The sequence below is a fragment of the Anomalospiza imberbis genome, chromosome 2, assembly GCF_031753505.1.
Source record: "Anomalospiza imberbis isolate Cuckoo-Finch-1a 21T00152 chromosome 2, ASM3175350v1, whole genome shotgun sequence".
NCBI lineage: Eukaryota > Metazoa > Chordata > Aves > Passeriformes > Viduidae > Anomalospiza > Anomalospiza imberbis.
Window position 1 is genome coordinate 10,519,844 of NC_089682.1, and position 18,015 is coordinate 10,537,858.

At 34.2% G+C, this 18,015-nt stretch overlaps 1 protein-coding gene across 13 annotated transcripts in view; it reads left to right on the top strand.

Annotated features, from left to right (window-relative positions):
- Positions 1-18,015, top strand: part of DMD (dystrophin) — a 1,045,484-nt gene that overhangs the window by 352,868 nt on the left and 674,601 nt on the right. For all 13 annotated transcript variants that reach the window (XM_068179791.1, XM_068179794.1, XM_068179795.1 and 10 more), the window contains 4 exons: positions 507-608; positions 750-857; positions 6,307-6,486; positions 12,511-12,686. In XM_068179791.1, the coding sequence (XP_068035892.1) occupies positions 507-608; positions 750-857; positions 6,307-6,486; positions 12,511-12,686 (566 nt within the window). The remainder of the gene's footprint in view (positions 1-506; positions 609-749; positions 858-6,306; positions 6,487-12,510; positions 12,687-18,015) is intronic.

Below are 18,015 nucleotides of genomic sequence, written 5' to 3' on the forward strand. Positions count from 1 at the left end.
TAATCTTGGTTTTAATAATCCAGTATTTGGCTGCTACATTTTTGCTAAAATTAAATTATAATCTCTATGAGAAATATGTCAATGCAAAAGATATAGCAATATAGTATCTCAAGTAATAAGGAATCCATAAGAGTAATGAAGTAAATGACTAAATATGAAAAAAGGAAGAAACTATTATCTTTTTGTCAGGATATGCTTTTGTAGTGGATAAAAAATTAAGAATGCAGTAATATAGAGTATCTTTGAAACATTTATAAGAGATTTTGTTTTTTATTTGGGTGCAGGTGAATAATTTGCATTTGATGTCCAGGGGTAGTTAAGTCACTATAAACTCCATTTCAGTGTGATGTGCAGCATATTTTAAGGGCAAATGCCTGAGAAAAAAAGTGAATAAGGAAAATGTTTCCATAAAAAATTTTTAATGCCATAAGGGAAACAGCTTTCCTTGTTTAGGAGGAAAAAAGGGAACAAATACTAAACACACTTTTGTGTTTCTTTCTTTCCAGCACTTTGGAAAACGGTGGGCAGCCATCTGTAGATGGACAGAAGAACGATGGGTCCTTCTGCAAGATATTCTTCGTAAATGGCAACATTTTGCAGAAGAGCAGGTGAATAGCTTCTTTTTTTTTTAAGTTATAAATTGGAATGTTCTTCAAAGCATTATAAGAAATATAATAATATATTTTATTTTATTTATATATATGTAGGAAAGGCCTGACTGAAGCTTTTTCTCTTCAATTTTATTTCAGTGCCTTTTTGATGCATGGCTTACTGAGAAAGAGGATGCTGTGAGCAAAATTCATACAACTGGCTTTGGAGATCAGAATGAAATGCTGACCAATCTAAGCAAATTGGCTGTATGTATTTTTCATTCTTCTATTTCTTTGTTCAGCTTCTTTAATCTGAGTCTGCATGCACATGGCTTTACCCCACTCTCAGACCATACTGTTTAACAGAACGTCCGTTTCGTACTTTGGGAGTGGGCTTTGCCTCCTGTGGATGGAATAGGTTGGTCCATAGACTTGTTGACAAAGGAACCAATAGATAGAGATGATTTTCTTGGTTGTATCTTTGGTCAAAACTTCATGAAATAAAATAGCATTTGGATGTCTTAAAAATATGTGTACTTTAACAGTGAAAGTTTATTTGTTGCTACTGTTGGTGTATATATTGCATGTGAGACTATATATACATATGTGCAAGGAATTTGCATATTAATAAGTTATCGTATCCTTCAGCAAACCCTGCCATACATTCCTTGAATTTCAAAAAGCTGAAGACTCAGAAGTTATGAAAAGTTGAAATTAGTGTTACTTTACAACTGTACCTCAGCATCAGAAATGTAGATACATGCCCAAAATGCATCCTTTTCACCCCATCCTCCAGCTCACTCTTCAGCAAATTCTCCACTGTGCATGGTCTTTATGGAGGGAATGTAGGTCTGGCTGTGTCTGTAGAGGAGAAAAACTTGTGGCAGCCTAGACTTGTAAAAAAATGATCCCCTATGTGTTATTTTTGTAATGATGACTGCCTAGCATTTAGAGGAAAGGAAACACTCATGTCCATGCTTTGGTTAAAATAGGTGAATTATTGCTTTATTAGGAAAAAAAGACCTGCTAATCTTTTCAGACTAGAATATTTATTTATTTTAATTAGTTATTATTCATTATTAAGTAGTAAATATGAAATATCAAATAATTATATATCGTTCAATATTTTTTTTTTCTGGATCTACATATCTTGGTTATATATATCTAAGGCTCAATCTTAAATGTTCAAAAATTAATTTAAGATTTATGTCCTTCTCACAATTATGTATTAAAAGTAGAAGCATTCTGGCTCTGAGTCAATAAAAATACCATGATGTTTATGAGGTTTGAGTAACTGTGATGTTTTTAAAATTTACTCCATTTTATCTGCATGTATACAAACGTATAAAGCTTAAAAAAAATTAACTTACAGACTAATTGTTTAATTCCATTGTAGCTGGTCCAGAATTACTGGTAGATGTTCTTTTGATTCATAGGATGACTCAGTAGTTAATTTAAGAACCAAAAGTTTGATTTTTAGCATAATCTTGAGACACTAATTATTACACTGCTACATATGGGTTTTTTCCTCCCTCTCCCTTCTTTTTCTTTTAATGTAGGGGTTAATAAAAATATACATTTAGAAGTACAGACTTGGATTTCGATTAAAGATTGCTTACAATTAAGTAAACTTCTTTGTAAAGGAAGTACAACATGTATTGCCTCAGTGTATATATTTCTTGGAAATTCTTGCAATCTAACATGTGAGCAGCCTTGAAGCTTACTTTAAGCCAGGCTTTTAATGCAAGATGAATTAGAGACAACTCAGGATGCTTTTGAGTACCTTCATGAGGAAAAATGTATTACAAGAAACTCAAAAAATGTATGCTTTTGGATTTTAGAAGGTTGCTAGAGGACATAGGCAGAGAGGGTTGAAACGTTTGTCACAAATTGTGAAGTATTAAGGGTTTGCATGTGTTAAGGCTATGGCTAGTTTGCTTACCTTTCAGAATTGCTTGAAAATATGATGTTAAGAAGGAAACAGTTTTGTAGTATTTTCATAAATTTCAGTAATGAACTCTTATGAAGTAAAATTATGTTAAAATTATGCTGCCAGCTTAAATGGTTAAGCATTATTGTCATGAAATAATTGTGGTCTTTCAGGAAACTGAGTGAACAACATAAAATAGTACATAAAATTATTTTTCCATAGCCCTGAACCTCGACAAGAATCATGTCATTCATCAAAGAACACGTGGAGTTTATTAATTGAAACTGACTCTCTTTTACACATGAATCTTTGATCTTTTTAGAAACATGATTCATAACACAATAGTTTAGGTATTTAAATATTGGTGGTATGCTAAAAGAAAACTGCCTCTTTAGTGATTCGCAGGAGAACAGTAGCTTTTACTTCTGGAATTCCCTTTCTCAGGTTTTAGACCTAGTAGTAGTCGTTTCCAAATTCCAGTGAGTATGTGTTTTTACACTCACACAATGCCAATCTGCTAGAAGCTTTGTGTATGACAATTTACTGTTTTAATCTTATCTGAACCTTTTAGGATATATCAGCCACATGATGTTTTTTTGAAGGGAATATATTCTCCTCTTGGACTGGCTTTTAGAAATAGGGAAAAATGGGATCATACTGTCCTGACCCTGACATGCACGTTTGCCTGTCTTGGCATATTTTATTTTGACATGTGTTTGAATGTAGTAGAGGAGAAGCTGTCACCAAGGATCACTCTTATAATTAGGTCAGAATTGTAAAAGCAAGTCTGTGAGGGAATAAAAATGTGTATTTTCATTTAGAATAAGGAGAAGATGCTTATATTCTTAACAATATGATGTCTTGATCCCTCAGTTGTCCCATCATTCCAGCAAGAAATTACAGCATTAGTTGTTCCTGTTAGACCTTAAGAATTTTAGGTTGGATATTGTAATATGGCATAAGAGCTTCCTGCCTCACTAATGTGTAGATCTTTTCTAGATTATGGTTGTGTTCTTTAGCCAGTCTCTAACTGGAAGGACATTTCTGGAGGTAATTTATTCAGCCATTTAGCATTGTGACTGTTGATTTGAAATTCTTCAATACTCCTACAAGGTCCTCAGTATTCCGAAATGACTGATGTGAAACAGGTCTGTTGAGGTACTGTTCACAGTAGGAAAAAAACCTTGGCTTTTAATTCACATTTAACAGGGTCACAATTTTGTTCAGAGCACATCTGTCTGTTCTGGTGTGGGGTCCTCCACAGACTGCAGTTTATTTCAAAGGATTTATTCAGTATTTTATGTGAAAATTTATCTTTGTCATCAGCTCTCTTCTGGGATCTTCCAAGTTTAATGGTCAGGAAAACTGTTGAGAGGGTAGTTGCTCCAGTTTTTAAAAGAATTTCTTAAAACAACTGGACTTTTTGTGTTTTTTTTTTTTTTTTTTTTTTTTTTTTTTTTTTTTTTTTAATTCTCCACCTTCCATTTATTCACTGACTCTGTAATTGACTCTTTAATTCTTACATAGGGTGTAGGGGGAAACAGAACATGGACTAGCTGGAAGATGTGATGCCCTGAGAATGTAGAACTGATGTGAAATTTTAGTGCCATGTATGGTACAGGCTTACAGGCTTGATAGATTCTGTCCATGCCATGTATTTTGTAGTCTGTAAGATGAAGTAGGATTTTTTTCTTGTTTGTTTGTTTGATTTTGGTGGTTTTGTTTGTTTGTTTTTTCTTTGGTAACAAATACTGAGAGCTATTGCAAAGGTGTACAAGTATATAAGATCTACCTCTACATATTTATAGTATATATTCCATTAATACAGAGATAAATATTTCCTTGCTTCACTTAACATTTTTGGGATTTTTTACATTTAGAAAATAAGTTAGATATTACACTATTTTTGACTGTAATAAATTTCTTTGCAGCTGAAAACTAACTTTACAGTGGATATTGCTGGCTAGACTATTACAGTAAGCAAAGTAAGTTTTTGATCTTTAAGGAGAAGAAAAAAGCAAGAACTAAAAATTTAAACCACCAAAAATAGAACCACATTACCAAAAATAAGAAAATCACTTTATAATGTTCAAATATCATGGCTTACAGTATGTACTTGACAGAAGTTATGACTGATATATTTCCTAATTAATTTCATAAAGCAAACTACCATGTCTTGTCTTCCAAATGGAAAATTACATATTTTGCAGTTACTATTATAATTTTAGATCTATTATTGTACTGGAAAAAAACCCAGAGCATATTTTTGGTTATTGTGGCACATTGACAGGTTTTTAATGAAGAAATATGAAAACAGAATCTCCCAGTATAGTTTTCCAGATTGACTGTAGCTGTCACAAAAGCATATTAATTTGCAGTGAGAAGTATCTTCAAAAGAAATTTTTAGCATCCTTCTTTTTGCAGTGTTTCACTTCCTGCTTGTGCTCCAGGTGTCTTGGATTGATGCTGAACTCACGGGTCTGTGATACAGCTGTTGTTGGCTGGGGTGACTGGAAATCAAACATTGCTCCTCAGAACTAACTAATGTTTCACAGGATATAATTTTTTATTATTCCAGTCTGTGTATGGTGGTTTCCACATGATCTTTTTCTGATGCTGTAGGCGTAAAAAAAGGTCAAATATAGCAGTGCTTGAAGTTTAACATGCTAAACTGGTTTGCATCTACTTTCCTCCATCTGTTAGGTCTCCTACTATTCTGAAAAGAGATTCTTCAATATAAAGTTAGCTTCTACTTCTCAGGGATAGATCAATTTAAATTTTGATATTAACTTTACCTACCATTAGTAATTATAATGTTTCAAATCAAATCTGATTAGAAAGAGTACTGATTACAAAGGCAATGAATCTGTCTTTTGCTGAGTTGCATTTTTAATTACAATTTTGGATTATATAGCTGTAGGAAAGTATATGTAGACTAAATTTTGTTGTCTAACCACCTGCTTGATTATCCTTTGCATGCCTTGGGGATTAGAATGCAATCCACAACTGCATAGAGACTTCAAAGTTTGGCCATGGTTACCAGGATTAGGGTGTAGAGAATAAATGTTTAAGGAATGAAAATCACTGGAGTAAACCAATTAAGGCTTTAAAAAGTAAACCCAGGTAAGAACTGGAGCTATGGATGATCCTTGGATCTGTGAATAGCCTGTTTCATAGGCAGACTTGCATGTATATATCTCAGGAGTTTCAAGGTTCCTTGGCACAGTGTGTTTTGGTTTTTTGTTTGTTTGGGTTCTTTGTTTTGTTGGGGGGGTTGTTTTTATTGTTTTTTGGTTGGTTGGTGTTTTCTTGTTTGCATGTTTTAATCCTGCTTTGGGATCAAATATTACTTTTCTAGGAAACTCTTCTTTCAATATGCAACATATAACAATGTACACTGACACTTTAAAGAAAGATTATTTGTCATGTTGATATAGTTGTTAACATGAGTGCAGTTTTAAGGCTATTCCTGTCACACAACTGTTAGCTTTTTGATTCATGTCATCACCTGAAGCCTGCTGTAAAGTTTGGAGTTGTTCCACCTGCCATGTTATGTTGCTATGTAAGCTCTGCCAGCAGTTTTTGTGGAAACAACACTATGGAATTATAGGAGCCCTTAACCCATTTTCAGCTCTTTCTGATGCTCTCCTTGTGATTTTTCTTCTAAGTTCATTGGTTTTCTTTTTTTGTGGGTGTTTTGGTTTTTTTTTTTTTTTTTTTTTTTTTTTTTTTTTTTTTTTTTTTTGTATGAATGTGTGTTCTTCCTTCTGTTACTTTGTTTAACAGATCCTAAAAGGAGATCTAGAAATGAAAAGGCAAATGATGAGTAAGCTGAAGTTGCTCAGCCAAGATCTCCTTGTAGCTGTGAAAAATAAAGCAGTGGCTCAAAAGCTGGAAAGTCGTCTTGAAAATTTTGCCCAGCGCTGGGAAAGCCTTGTGCAGAAGGTGGAGAGCAGTTCTAAACAGGTTTGTAAAAAACAGTTTTATCAGTTTATGACAATCAGATCCTTTGGCAGTCAAGTGCTTGAAATAGTTTTGATGCTGTTTGTCATCTTGTTTTAATTATTTCCCCTGCAGGATTGCTTAAGACATATTTTATTTTTAGGACAGCATAATAACAATGATAATATCATTTTCTAGAATTTTATTCATCTCTTTAGTTTTTAATCTCTAGTTATAGTATTGATTTCTTTCTTGAGTCATTAACTGTGTTTTCAGGGATGATACAAACCATAATGAAAATACCTTTCCAGTTAATTTATGTTTAACCTATAATAACACACTTTTTATAGCTGTCTCTTTGAAATAGAACGTAGTCTGAAATTAGTGCAAGAACTGTCTGCTAGTTTCAGTGAAATTGTTTTTTTCCAACATGAAAAATTTATAATTGATGGCTATTTTACTTCTGTATATGATATGCTGATTTACAGATTAAAAAGAGAAGCTACAAAAAAGATAAATTTCTTGGAAAAATAAAGAAATCAATCTATACCTGTAACCAAAGTGCCAATGAAAAAATATAACCTGCTATTATTTTGACCACTTTATGGTAACTGTAATGTATTAAAAAAAAGAAATACTGGGTTATTTTTGAGCTATCATTGTATGACTGGTAAAATGGAAATGGATATTAAAGCTTTTTAATTAATCAGCACAGAGCAGAATGTTACAGCAGGTACCTCTGTCCTGTCCATACAGGTCTCTCACAGTTCTAGTCAGTTTGATTCAATTCCCTAGAGCATGCTGCCCTTTTTTGTTGCTCTCCACTAATCAAAATCTAATCCACTTCTATCAAAATATATTTCAGTAATTAAAGAAAAGCTGCTATACTTCATGTAGTGATCTGAATCCCTCTTAGTAACCTTGCTTTCAACTCATACCTTAATATTTTAACTTGCTCTATGATAGCTAGAAAAAGCAGTGAAGTTGGAAAAATCAGTTTGGGATAATATAAGGGAAGAAAATGGTGGAAGGGCACAATTTCACTTGGAAAGCAAAACCATATTGTGTACACAGCATTTAGGAGATGAAAATAAGATTTAATTACAGTATATTTGCTGTAGAAAACCTCCTGTTTCAAAGCAAAAGAAAATTCCAGAGATTCATTTTTTATTTTGGGATGTCTAAGGTCGCACTATTTGAGGAAGTTAGTAAGTCACTCCAAATTCTTCAAGTCCTCTTCAGATTGGTGATGGTTCCTACATGCAGTTAGTAGTTTTGAAAATGGAACTTAGATTACAGAAAATGATCAGTCCTGAGGCTGTAAACATAGATCAGCACAGCTGGGAGAGACTTTGGATTCCCAGCACAGTGTAGCTGTCCTATCACAGCAGAATGTTTCAGTGGATAAGCTCTTGCTCCAAGGAGAAGCTACTCTGCTTGGGCTAGAAGTGATGTGCTGTCATGGGAGTGCGGTATTCACGTTCTCTGAACAGAGAGAGACATGATTCTCTCTCCCAGGATTTTTCCTGGGAAGTTGTGAGATGCAGTGAGAAAGCTCAGAGAAAGAAGAAAACAATTCTTATCTCTATTGGCTGCTCCTGTTGTTTGGCACGTGTGGAATGTGTTATGGAGATTGTTTACCAAAGGGTGATTTGTTAATTGGACACCGGTGATGGTTGTTTGGATTGACTGGCCAGTTGGGTCCAAGCTGTGTCGTGACTGTTTGGAGGCAGTCACGGGTTTTTCGTTAGTATCTTTTTGGTATGATTTAGTCTAGTATAGTATTAATGTAATATAATTTAGCTTAGTAAAAGCAATTTATTCAGCCTTCTGCAACATGGAGTCAGAGTGCGTTATTCCCCACGCAGGGGGGTCGCACTGCTTCTATATGGGAGTTCTGCTTTACCCTCTGGAAATATTGCACTGTTAGAGCTGGCTGAAGGACCTGTTCCTAAGGCACTGTTACACTGTCCAGACATATTTTCTGTGAAATACTGATGGTGTACTTGTCACCATGGGTTTCTGTCTAGGCAGGGCAGGTAATTTCAGTGAGGTTTTTACATGTATTCATTACAGAGCTCATTTATGTGTTTACAGTGCAAGAAAATTGCAAGACCTCATTATGTTCTCTAATCATGAACTGAGGAGGAGGAGACTTTGAAGAGGGTGAAAAAGAGAATATTTTCAACTAAAATCTATCAGAAAATGCACATTTTATTCATCAAGCTTAGCTATTGCCTTCAAAATTAACTTTACGTGGTTTAGCGGTGGACTTGGCAGAGCTAGGTCAATAGTTAAACTCAATGATCTTAAATGTCTTTTCCAACCTACAGGATTCTATGATTAATAATTTTCATAGGGCGCTCATAATTGCATTTTTGTCCTTAGTTATTTCCCCTCTTAATAAAGTGTCACCAAATGATTAACTTGTTAACAAAATAAGAAATTAAATGGAAGAGACAACCTCAGGCTCAGTTCAAAGATGATTCTCCAACTAGACATATAAAGTAGTTATAAATCCCAAAGGAAAAGTGCAGAAAGTAGAATGTGAGTTCTCCCACATTTGGCTGAATTAATTGCTCTTGAATTCAAGCATCTAATCAGAACACATGGCTGAAGCTCCTGCTACAACTGACTGGATAGTAAGGGTGTGTGAGAGAGAGAAATCTAAAAAGCAGTTTGTCCTCATCATGAAAATGTCATCTTTCCTTCACTGACCACACAGTGGAATCAAGGACAAGGACAGCTTGTTTAGGCTAGATGCACAGCTTCCAGAAACTCTAAACCAGCTTTGCTGACTTCATTATGTTCCACTAAATTGTACTGAAAATCTTTCCAAACTAAAGAAAACACCATTCCTCATCCAAACTTCCCCACTCACAGAGATAAATTTCATCAAAGAACAGATGACAGCTCCAAAAGTGAGTGTAAAGGAAAATTATGAGTTTATCAGGACAGAGGGCACTTCCAAAGACAGTAATAAATGTTGGCATTAAAGGAAGGCTGCTGTATAAATGAGAAATAAAATGCCATAAAACTACTGAAGTGCTATACACACATTGTACATATGTTTGCCTATAGATGATGAAAAAGATTTGAATTTGTCTTCTAGGAAAAGAGATGAGTTTTAACACGTTTCGAAGTTGGGCTTGATGTGAAACTACTGGCAAACATTGTGTTTTGAAAGTCTTTTAATCTGAACCCTTGTGAGTCACCTTAGCCCTTTCTGTGTGATTTTCTAGTAGGTTAAAGCCCTAGTGTATGTTACCCCTTCTCAGAATCACATTTGCTATTCAGAAACTCAGAGAGATGAAAATATAGAGTTATTATTTGCACTGTCTTTGAATAATACATGAAACACACCACTTCTGTGATTCAAAGGGGTTTGGATTTTTTGGGGGTGTTTTTTGGGTTTTTGGTGTTTGTTTTTTGTTCTGTTTTTCTTTTTTCTTCTCTTTTTTTTTAACCAGGTAAGCCAATAAAAGTTATTTTTTTGTAATTCCTAATATTTTTAATGATTATCCTTTGCACATCAAAGTGTATGTAGTTTAAATGTGAGCCAGCTTCATCTTGAACATAGGATTGCAATCTACCTTTTAGTCTTAGCCTGTCTCTAATTAGAAAAATTATGAATTTCAAATTCACATCTCCATTCTCCTTTTGAAACACATAGTATTTAACCTCCACTCCTGTTGATTAAGCATGAAAAATACTTTTTTATTGTTTTCACATCCAAATCATTGCCCCGTACAGCATTGTGCCTTGACTGCTCTGAGCAGTGATTGCACTGCCAGCTCTGGAAGTGCAGTTCCCCATCCCCAGCTGCAGCTGCTACTCCTGTAATTGGTATTTTGCTGCAGATGATTCCTACAGTGCCTTAGCTGTGGTTTATTCTGTGTTACACCTTCTTCACTGGAAACTCTGCCCTCATATTGATTAGCAAATGAAAACATGGCAGGATATGACCCTGGGTGTCTGAAACATCATCCTAGCATTGATTTTTGAATAAAACAGAGTGTAATGAGAATTTTATGGGAAGAGGAAAGAGAGACAGAGAGACTGTACCCAAAATTATATAATAGGCAAGAAAATCTTTCTGTTCTAGTGTATAGTCAGCTCAGGAAGAGTTGACATCAGGTTCTATCCTCAAATATCACGGAACCCTAGACATCAGAAGCTTTAACTTGCTTTTCCTTCTGCCCTCTAATTAATTAAAATAAAATGGGAAAGGATGCTGTATAAAGTTTCAATAAAAATGTATGGAAATGCTGGCTTAATATTGTCATGATTTCTGTAGAAAAAAAAGTATAAAAATCAATACATCTTGTTGAGAGAACTAAGCCAAGAATGTTACTACATAAAATTTTAGTGATTAAAACGTCAACTGGGTGTTTTTCTCTTCCAAAGAATCTTGTAGTTCATACATTACCTAAATCCCTGCAGGTGACAAGCAGCTTATTCAGTTGTCATAATTAATCCATTTTTTTTTTATTCTCCTCTTAATCTAAATTTTTTAGTCTTCTTTGTAGTCCAGAGTCTGCTGTAAAACAGCTGCCTGTTTCTAGAGATGGAAGCAGAGCATAGGGTTAACTGCTCTATGTAAGAAATATTGCCAATTTATAGTGGTAAAGCACTTCCCTGCTCATCATTTCCACTGTCAGCCTGGACAAAGAACAGGAAGACTTTTGCTTGGAAGACAATGGGAAGAATTCAGCAGTTGGCAAGAATTTGTTGGGGTATTTTTTCAGGTTTCTTGGCTTTACTGATATAGTCTGCTGAGAAGGGGCTGCTTGCTAACAGTGTTTCCCTTTCCTTGTCATTCCATTTTTCTTTTTCAATGCAGGGAAGCATTGTGGAGAAGGTGTTAGACATGGTTGCTTCTTCATTGTTTATAGAATCACTTATGTCTCAATAACTAAGCTGACTCAATTCTCTTACTGAGTTTCTGAGGCAAGAAGTAATAGATAATTTATGTATGGGTTTATAGTTTCACAGACTTTTAGATACTGGCATGTCTGTTGTTGAATTGGACACTCTAATGATTGCATATTAGCAAAAGCAAAGAAGCAGGGCTTTTCAGGTGCCCAACTTTTTCTTCTCCTGATATAATTATTTTTTTTATTTTCCATTTCACTGCCCTTAAATTGTGAGGTGGTCATTGGAGCTGTAACTAGAGCGTTTTGACAAATGAGCCATCATCTGACAGAATCAAAAAAAGAAGTGGCCTTTTTCTCATGAGTTAAGGGATTTAAGAACAGCTGCCCATATTTGAGTTGGAAAAATTTATATTGAAAAAAAGTACCGATGGGCAGTACAAGCAGTGTACAAACAACTATGAACAAAAACTATTTCTCATTATTCTTTTTTTAATGTAGCTGAGCTATACAAAGGGGTTTTTTAATATTACCAGAGCAAAGCTAAATGCATTAGATAGGTAGTGTTTACAGCCTTACATACCATGGGTATTAGTATCTGGTGAGACCCCTAAATATTGTTTTTTAATTATGGAATAAAACTCATGCAAATTAACTTGCATTCTAGTGCATGTGTTTTAATTTAAGATTTCCAGCCAGAAAGTTAACTGCCCTTTCATGCAAGTATGTTATGGTGGATTACATTCTATTTGAAATTTTTTATAAATTGTAAGACTAATAATTGGTAATTTAGTGCCATTTTAATGCCTTTATCACCTCTCAAGGAGCAAATTTTCAGATGGGGAGCAGTCTGAAATTAATATTTAGTAATAGTAACATTTATTTGCTATCATTCAATTCCATTGCAAAATTCCATTCATTCAGCATGGATTACAGGGAGCTATAAGTTCATTAGAATCCTTTCTGATTTTGATATTGGCTTTTGCAGATAAGTTATTCACACAGTGTGAGTCAGATAAAACAATCTAGCTTGAGTTGCCTATAATGTTTTTTTCTGAAGGTCAGCCTATGATCAGATGAGAGCAGTTTCTCATTATCTTCTATTGCTCCTCCAAACAATCTTTACTGAAGTCTTTCAAATAATGTATGACCTCTGTTTTTGTACTTCTCACAGATTTCGCAGGCTGTCACAACCACTCAGACATCACTAACACAGACAACTGTAATGGAAACTGTAACTATGGTGACCACAAGAGAGCAAATCCTGGTTAAGCATGCTAAAGAGGAACTCCCACCACCTCCACCCCACAAAAAAAGGCAACTCCTTGTGGATTCAGAAATTAGGAAGAGGTGAGAATCATCAAGGGACGGAGAGAGAATACTGATAGAGTCTGGGCAAAAATCGTCATTTGACTGCAGTATTTTTCTGTATGCTGTTTTGAACTTTAAATTGTATTTCTGTTCTCTGCTAGGGTACCAGCTGATTATTATCTTTTTTTACTCAGCCTGAGTTCTGGATTATGTTGTGCTTCTATTACACCTATTTAGCAGTATAGAATGTTAATGATTCCATCAATACTATTGCATAGTAATTACAGCCAATTAAAGTCCTCTCATGTACAGCATCATGGGGATCCCACTTGGCTAGGGTCTTGAAAGTTGATGGACAGGAAGCATTCCAAATTAACACTAAGATTTTTGTATTCTTTAAAAAGAATTTTACAATAGTAAAAATACTAGTAATGGAGATACTGACTTTTTTCTAAAGTTCATTGTATTCTTCTGGGCTTATGGGTCAGGAGTAAAAATAGCAGTTCTCCAGAGGCAGCTATTATTTTCTGAAACATGCATTATTATTACTTTCAGATTTTTTTCATATGTAACTCAAGTAACAGCCACATGGGATTTTATACTGATGCTGAACACTAGTTAAAGTCAGGAGAAAAAAATTCTGATGTGTTTAAGTAGAGTTGGCTCAAGCACTAAGATTCTGAATGATGTGCTAAGAAGGCAGGTTTCAATCATTCATTGTAATGCTTGTTTTGGAAATGTTTTTTGATATTCAGATAAACATGAATTCCAAGGTAATAGATTTGAGGACTGAAAAGGATGTGAAACTGCTTTCAGTGTCTCATTTCTATGTACAACATCTTTGTTTAGTTCCATGTGTTTACCAGGACAACTTTTTTCTCGTAAAATAGTGTCTCACTTAAGATGAATGAAATATAGAAAGAATAGGAGAAATCTGACTTTTTTTTAATTGAAGTTTTAGGTTATTGGAAAAATAGGTACTTTTTATATGCAGGCATTGTACCTGTGTCTAACCATTGTAAAAGTAAGGTTTCTAGTTAAGTATCATTATTTAGGAATGCTGTATATGTGATGTAAAAAAAGTGATTTTCCCCCTTTTTCTTAAATTGGACAACTATTTCTATGGAAAGTGCTTGGTCTAAATAAGTTTGTGAGCTAAATTTCAATGAATTGATTCTATCTCCAAAGTCCTCATTTGGAATCTGTTTTTTTCCATATCCTAGGTTACTATTAGATTGTAAGTATGAGTTGTATTTTGCTAACATATTCCCAAGCACTCAAAATGATGCAGAACAATGACTGTCAGCAGACTTGTAATTCATGAATTTGTGGAAGGAATTTTTAGATGGCAGTGTTGTTGCTTATCAGGAATTATAAGCCTTAACACCCCTGTTAATATTTCAGTAGTAATGTGCAAAGATGTCAAACAGAATCAAGGCCCTATTGGTTTGTATATGACAGTAAACCTTTAGTGTAGCATGGTGCCTATCATGAAAACAGTGAACTGCTTTATTTAGAAATTGAAAAATTAAGAATGAAATTCTCCCTGCAGTTTCAAAGTATTTAAATAGTTGTTATTTTAAAATGTCTTACTTTTTTTTTCTCCTGTACTGAATGTTTTAGGAATGGTCTTACTTCGTAAGGAAACAAAGTGCAGGACTACTGTTATAAAAGAAAGCATTATCTTAGTTAAAACTAAATGAAGTAGGATGATTGTTTTAAAGCCTGTTTTTTTAATTCTTCAATAAAATTGTTGCTATATGACCTATTATAAAACTGGAGACCAATTGGCATAGAAGTTCCTTTTTCAACTATATATTTACTGTTAGCATATATTTTCCTTCTTCATATTATTTTAATTTTCCTTAATACTGAAAATAAACTGGGTACAGCAGAATACAGATTTCATACTCATCATGCAAGGAGACTGCCTGAGGCAGGAATTACCTGGATTATGGGAATTGTTTTTGTTCTAAACTACCTTGGTTTATATAAACTGATAATTATGTGTTACTACAGACAGCTTTAGCTGATGTCTGTTTAAAGCACTCCAAATTACAAGTTTATATAGAAATCTGGTTGATCTTTGTACAGAAAATAGAATGTATTATCATTGAGGATAATCATAGGATTGCTTCAAGATATATTACTGGTAGATGTGCTACCAAATTTACAGAGTGGTAATGATTTTTTACCATGTGTACTAGGTTTCAAGGGTTTTTGATTTCTGTTAATTTCTGTTTAACTTTTGGATAAGAGTCAAGATGGAACAATCTGTAGCTCTCAGTCTTGGCCTGGGATGATTTTTGATAATTAAATAAATGGGGGTTTCTTTTAGATATTTAAAATCAGAGTCCTTTTCATTTCTGCACAGGTTAGACTTTGATTTTGGTCTGCTAGGATAGAAATCTGACTTTCACAAGGAAAAAGTGAGGGTTTTTTTAATACACATACATTTTTTAATATGCTCTAACTATTGTTTTGTATGCCAGAATTACTAGATTTTATTTAACAATGCAATTGCACCAGCACATGAGAACTAGTCCAGTGTGACTGTTATATCTGTGAGTGGACCTACATTTTGGGAATGTGCAAAGTAAATGTTGGAAATATCCACAGCTGTGCAGCAGGATGAATGATGGTTGTATTATCTGAAGGCAGTGTTTCTCCATTCAGATAATATTTCTGGCATCTCTAACTGAACAGAGAAAACACCAAACCCCACAATTTATGTACCTTTAGTCTCTAGAAAGTCCAAGTGGGTGATCTAGAGTGGGAGGAGAAGTCAATAAATAGCTTTGGAAAAACACTTTGAGAGTAAATTTTGGGGAAGACGTTTCAGCTTAGAATAACAATTTTTCTGTTATTTTTTTCTGATGTTTTTTAATGAATAAGTAAAAATGCAGCCTTGGAAACGAACATATTATATAGTATGATGTTGACTTTCTCAAAGACAAGAAAATATAAATTTATTGTAGAGATAAGCATAATAATAGAAGAAGAAGGCTCATCTAAAAATTTCGGTGCTCAGTTAAAATATCTTTGTTCACTGGTGACTGGACACCTTTTTAATCAATGCTTTTATTTGATAGGAGAAAAAGCATTGTATTTTTAAACAGACAGTCATTTATTTTCTGGGTGCATTGTTGGCCACAAGATCTCTCAGGGGTTTTTTTTTGTTTGTACTCAGTTGTAGCTGCACCCAAGGATAAACAAAGCCCATTGTGCTGAATGCCTTTTGATTTTTTAAAATAAGTTAAAAGAATGGTGTTCTCAGCCTACCTCTCCTACATCATTCTATATTGTGTGTGTTTGCAATCAAAATTTTCCCTGAGCACTTAGTGACTAATACTGGTTGGTTATGTACTCTTTAGTTTTGGTTTGATAAAAAAGCCCTAGCAATTACTGAAGGCTTGTCAGAACCTTCCAAAGGTAAATAACCAGATTGTGTTGGCTGCTTTCTGCAGTCACAGTACAACACACTGCATGCTGTTGCTTGGTATTTTTGGGCCTGGGAGGGAAAGCCACACTGGGGGTTGAGGCTTTTTTGAGGTGGTGAATAATGCTCCCAGGTTTTGCCAGCTTCTTTCATCTGTTCTCAGACTTCAGTTGGTGTTGTTTCTGTAAAAGGAGTATGCCTGAAATGAATTCATCAGGCCCCATTGCCCGAGGTTTGGAAATATTTCTGCTCCAGATTAGCTTCTCTGTGAATTATTTTAGAGATACTGGACACTATAGGAAGGAAGAGTAGTTTGGCTACTCAGTGAATATTTTATTAGTGTGCACAGCCTCCAGTTACTAAGGCAAGGAGAAAAAAAAAATGGATCGGTGAGATTGAAGCATCAAACTTTCTAGAATGCCAAGTGTTTTATCAGGGTTGAAAGTAAAAACAAATCTCAATTTAAACTGAAGAAATTAAGAAGAAGCAATTGTACTTTTAGACCAATATCATCCACAGAACTGAATGTCACATTTCCATTGCTCTTACTTACTGTGGCATGCATGCATGGGAAGGAAGCTGTTGATTCTTTCTGCCTCTTAAAGCAAGTTTTTGCCAGAAGTGGAGGAAAGCAGAGATAAGAACCAGATTACTTTTTTTTTTAATCCCCCTCCATTCTCCCCCCCAAAATCTAAAACTGCTCCAGGACTAATGCTTCAAAATGTCAGAATAACTTAGGTGAGCTAAGTTCTGTTACTAGTCAAAGAAAAGCTCCTTTTCCCACAGGAATCAATTTGAAACTGAGAAAGATAAAATACTTGAAGCTGTATAATACAATCTTGAAAATAATGTATTAGGCATTAGGGCTAGAGATAAATGTAACATAGCTGAGGTTATAGTATTTTAAAAACCTGTAAATGGCAGAAAGGGATGCAAGATAATATTTATTTTCATAGTATTTACATATTCTGGGAAAAACAGGTCAGTTCCATATCACAGAAAAATCTGAAAACTGCTCTGTTCATGCTAAGTTTTTAAATAGCATACAAGTAAGAGCTGGTTAATATTTAACATATTTATATTAATATGCTTCAACAACAACCAAAGATACTTTTCTTTGCAATTTAGTAAATATATTTTTACATGCTTCCTAAGGTTTCCAAGGAAAGTCTACTTGTCATAACATTATTATTATTAGTATAATGTTAATCTGAAGATTTGAAAGAGACTCGATGCCCACTGAAGAGCAAGGTGTGTTAAAACAGGATAGTTGCTCCATCTAGTGTTTTTATCATTTAGTAGCTGTTAAATGAACTATTTGAAAAGAGAGAAGCCCTCACTTTTTTGAAAATTATTATATTTTGGATTTCAATCCATTACTTACAAAAGTTTGGATTTTTAAAAAAATTATCAAAGGAAAACTTAGAGAGACTTTATAATGGTCTTTTTGATAGATATTGTTTCATAGATCTCATTTCTGTGCAATGAATTATGTTAGTCAGGACTAAATGGTGATTGTTTAATATTTTTACAGCCCCTCCATTGGGCTGTTTGACCCTTATTCTCTTACAGAAATGCAGCTTGTGCTCTGGTATTGTTATCTAATGCTAGGTAACACATTCAAAAAGAAGAAAGTCAGTTTCATTTTCCTGGTGGTTTTTTATTTCATTACACCTGTAGCCAATTCCAAAGGAAAGGAAAAGATTATGGAGACACAAAAGAATAATTTTCTGTTTCTTAGAGGGGGAATGATTAATAAACTTTTTCATTTGAAGGGTAAGAAGTATGGGTATGTTGAGGTTTGTATACATGGGTACTTCTTAATGCTTAGTAAGCATTTATCTTTCATAGTTTTTGTGAGATGAGAAATGAATTAGTAACAAATAAAAAGAATATATATTCTTCACATTTAGCACCTGAAATTACCTG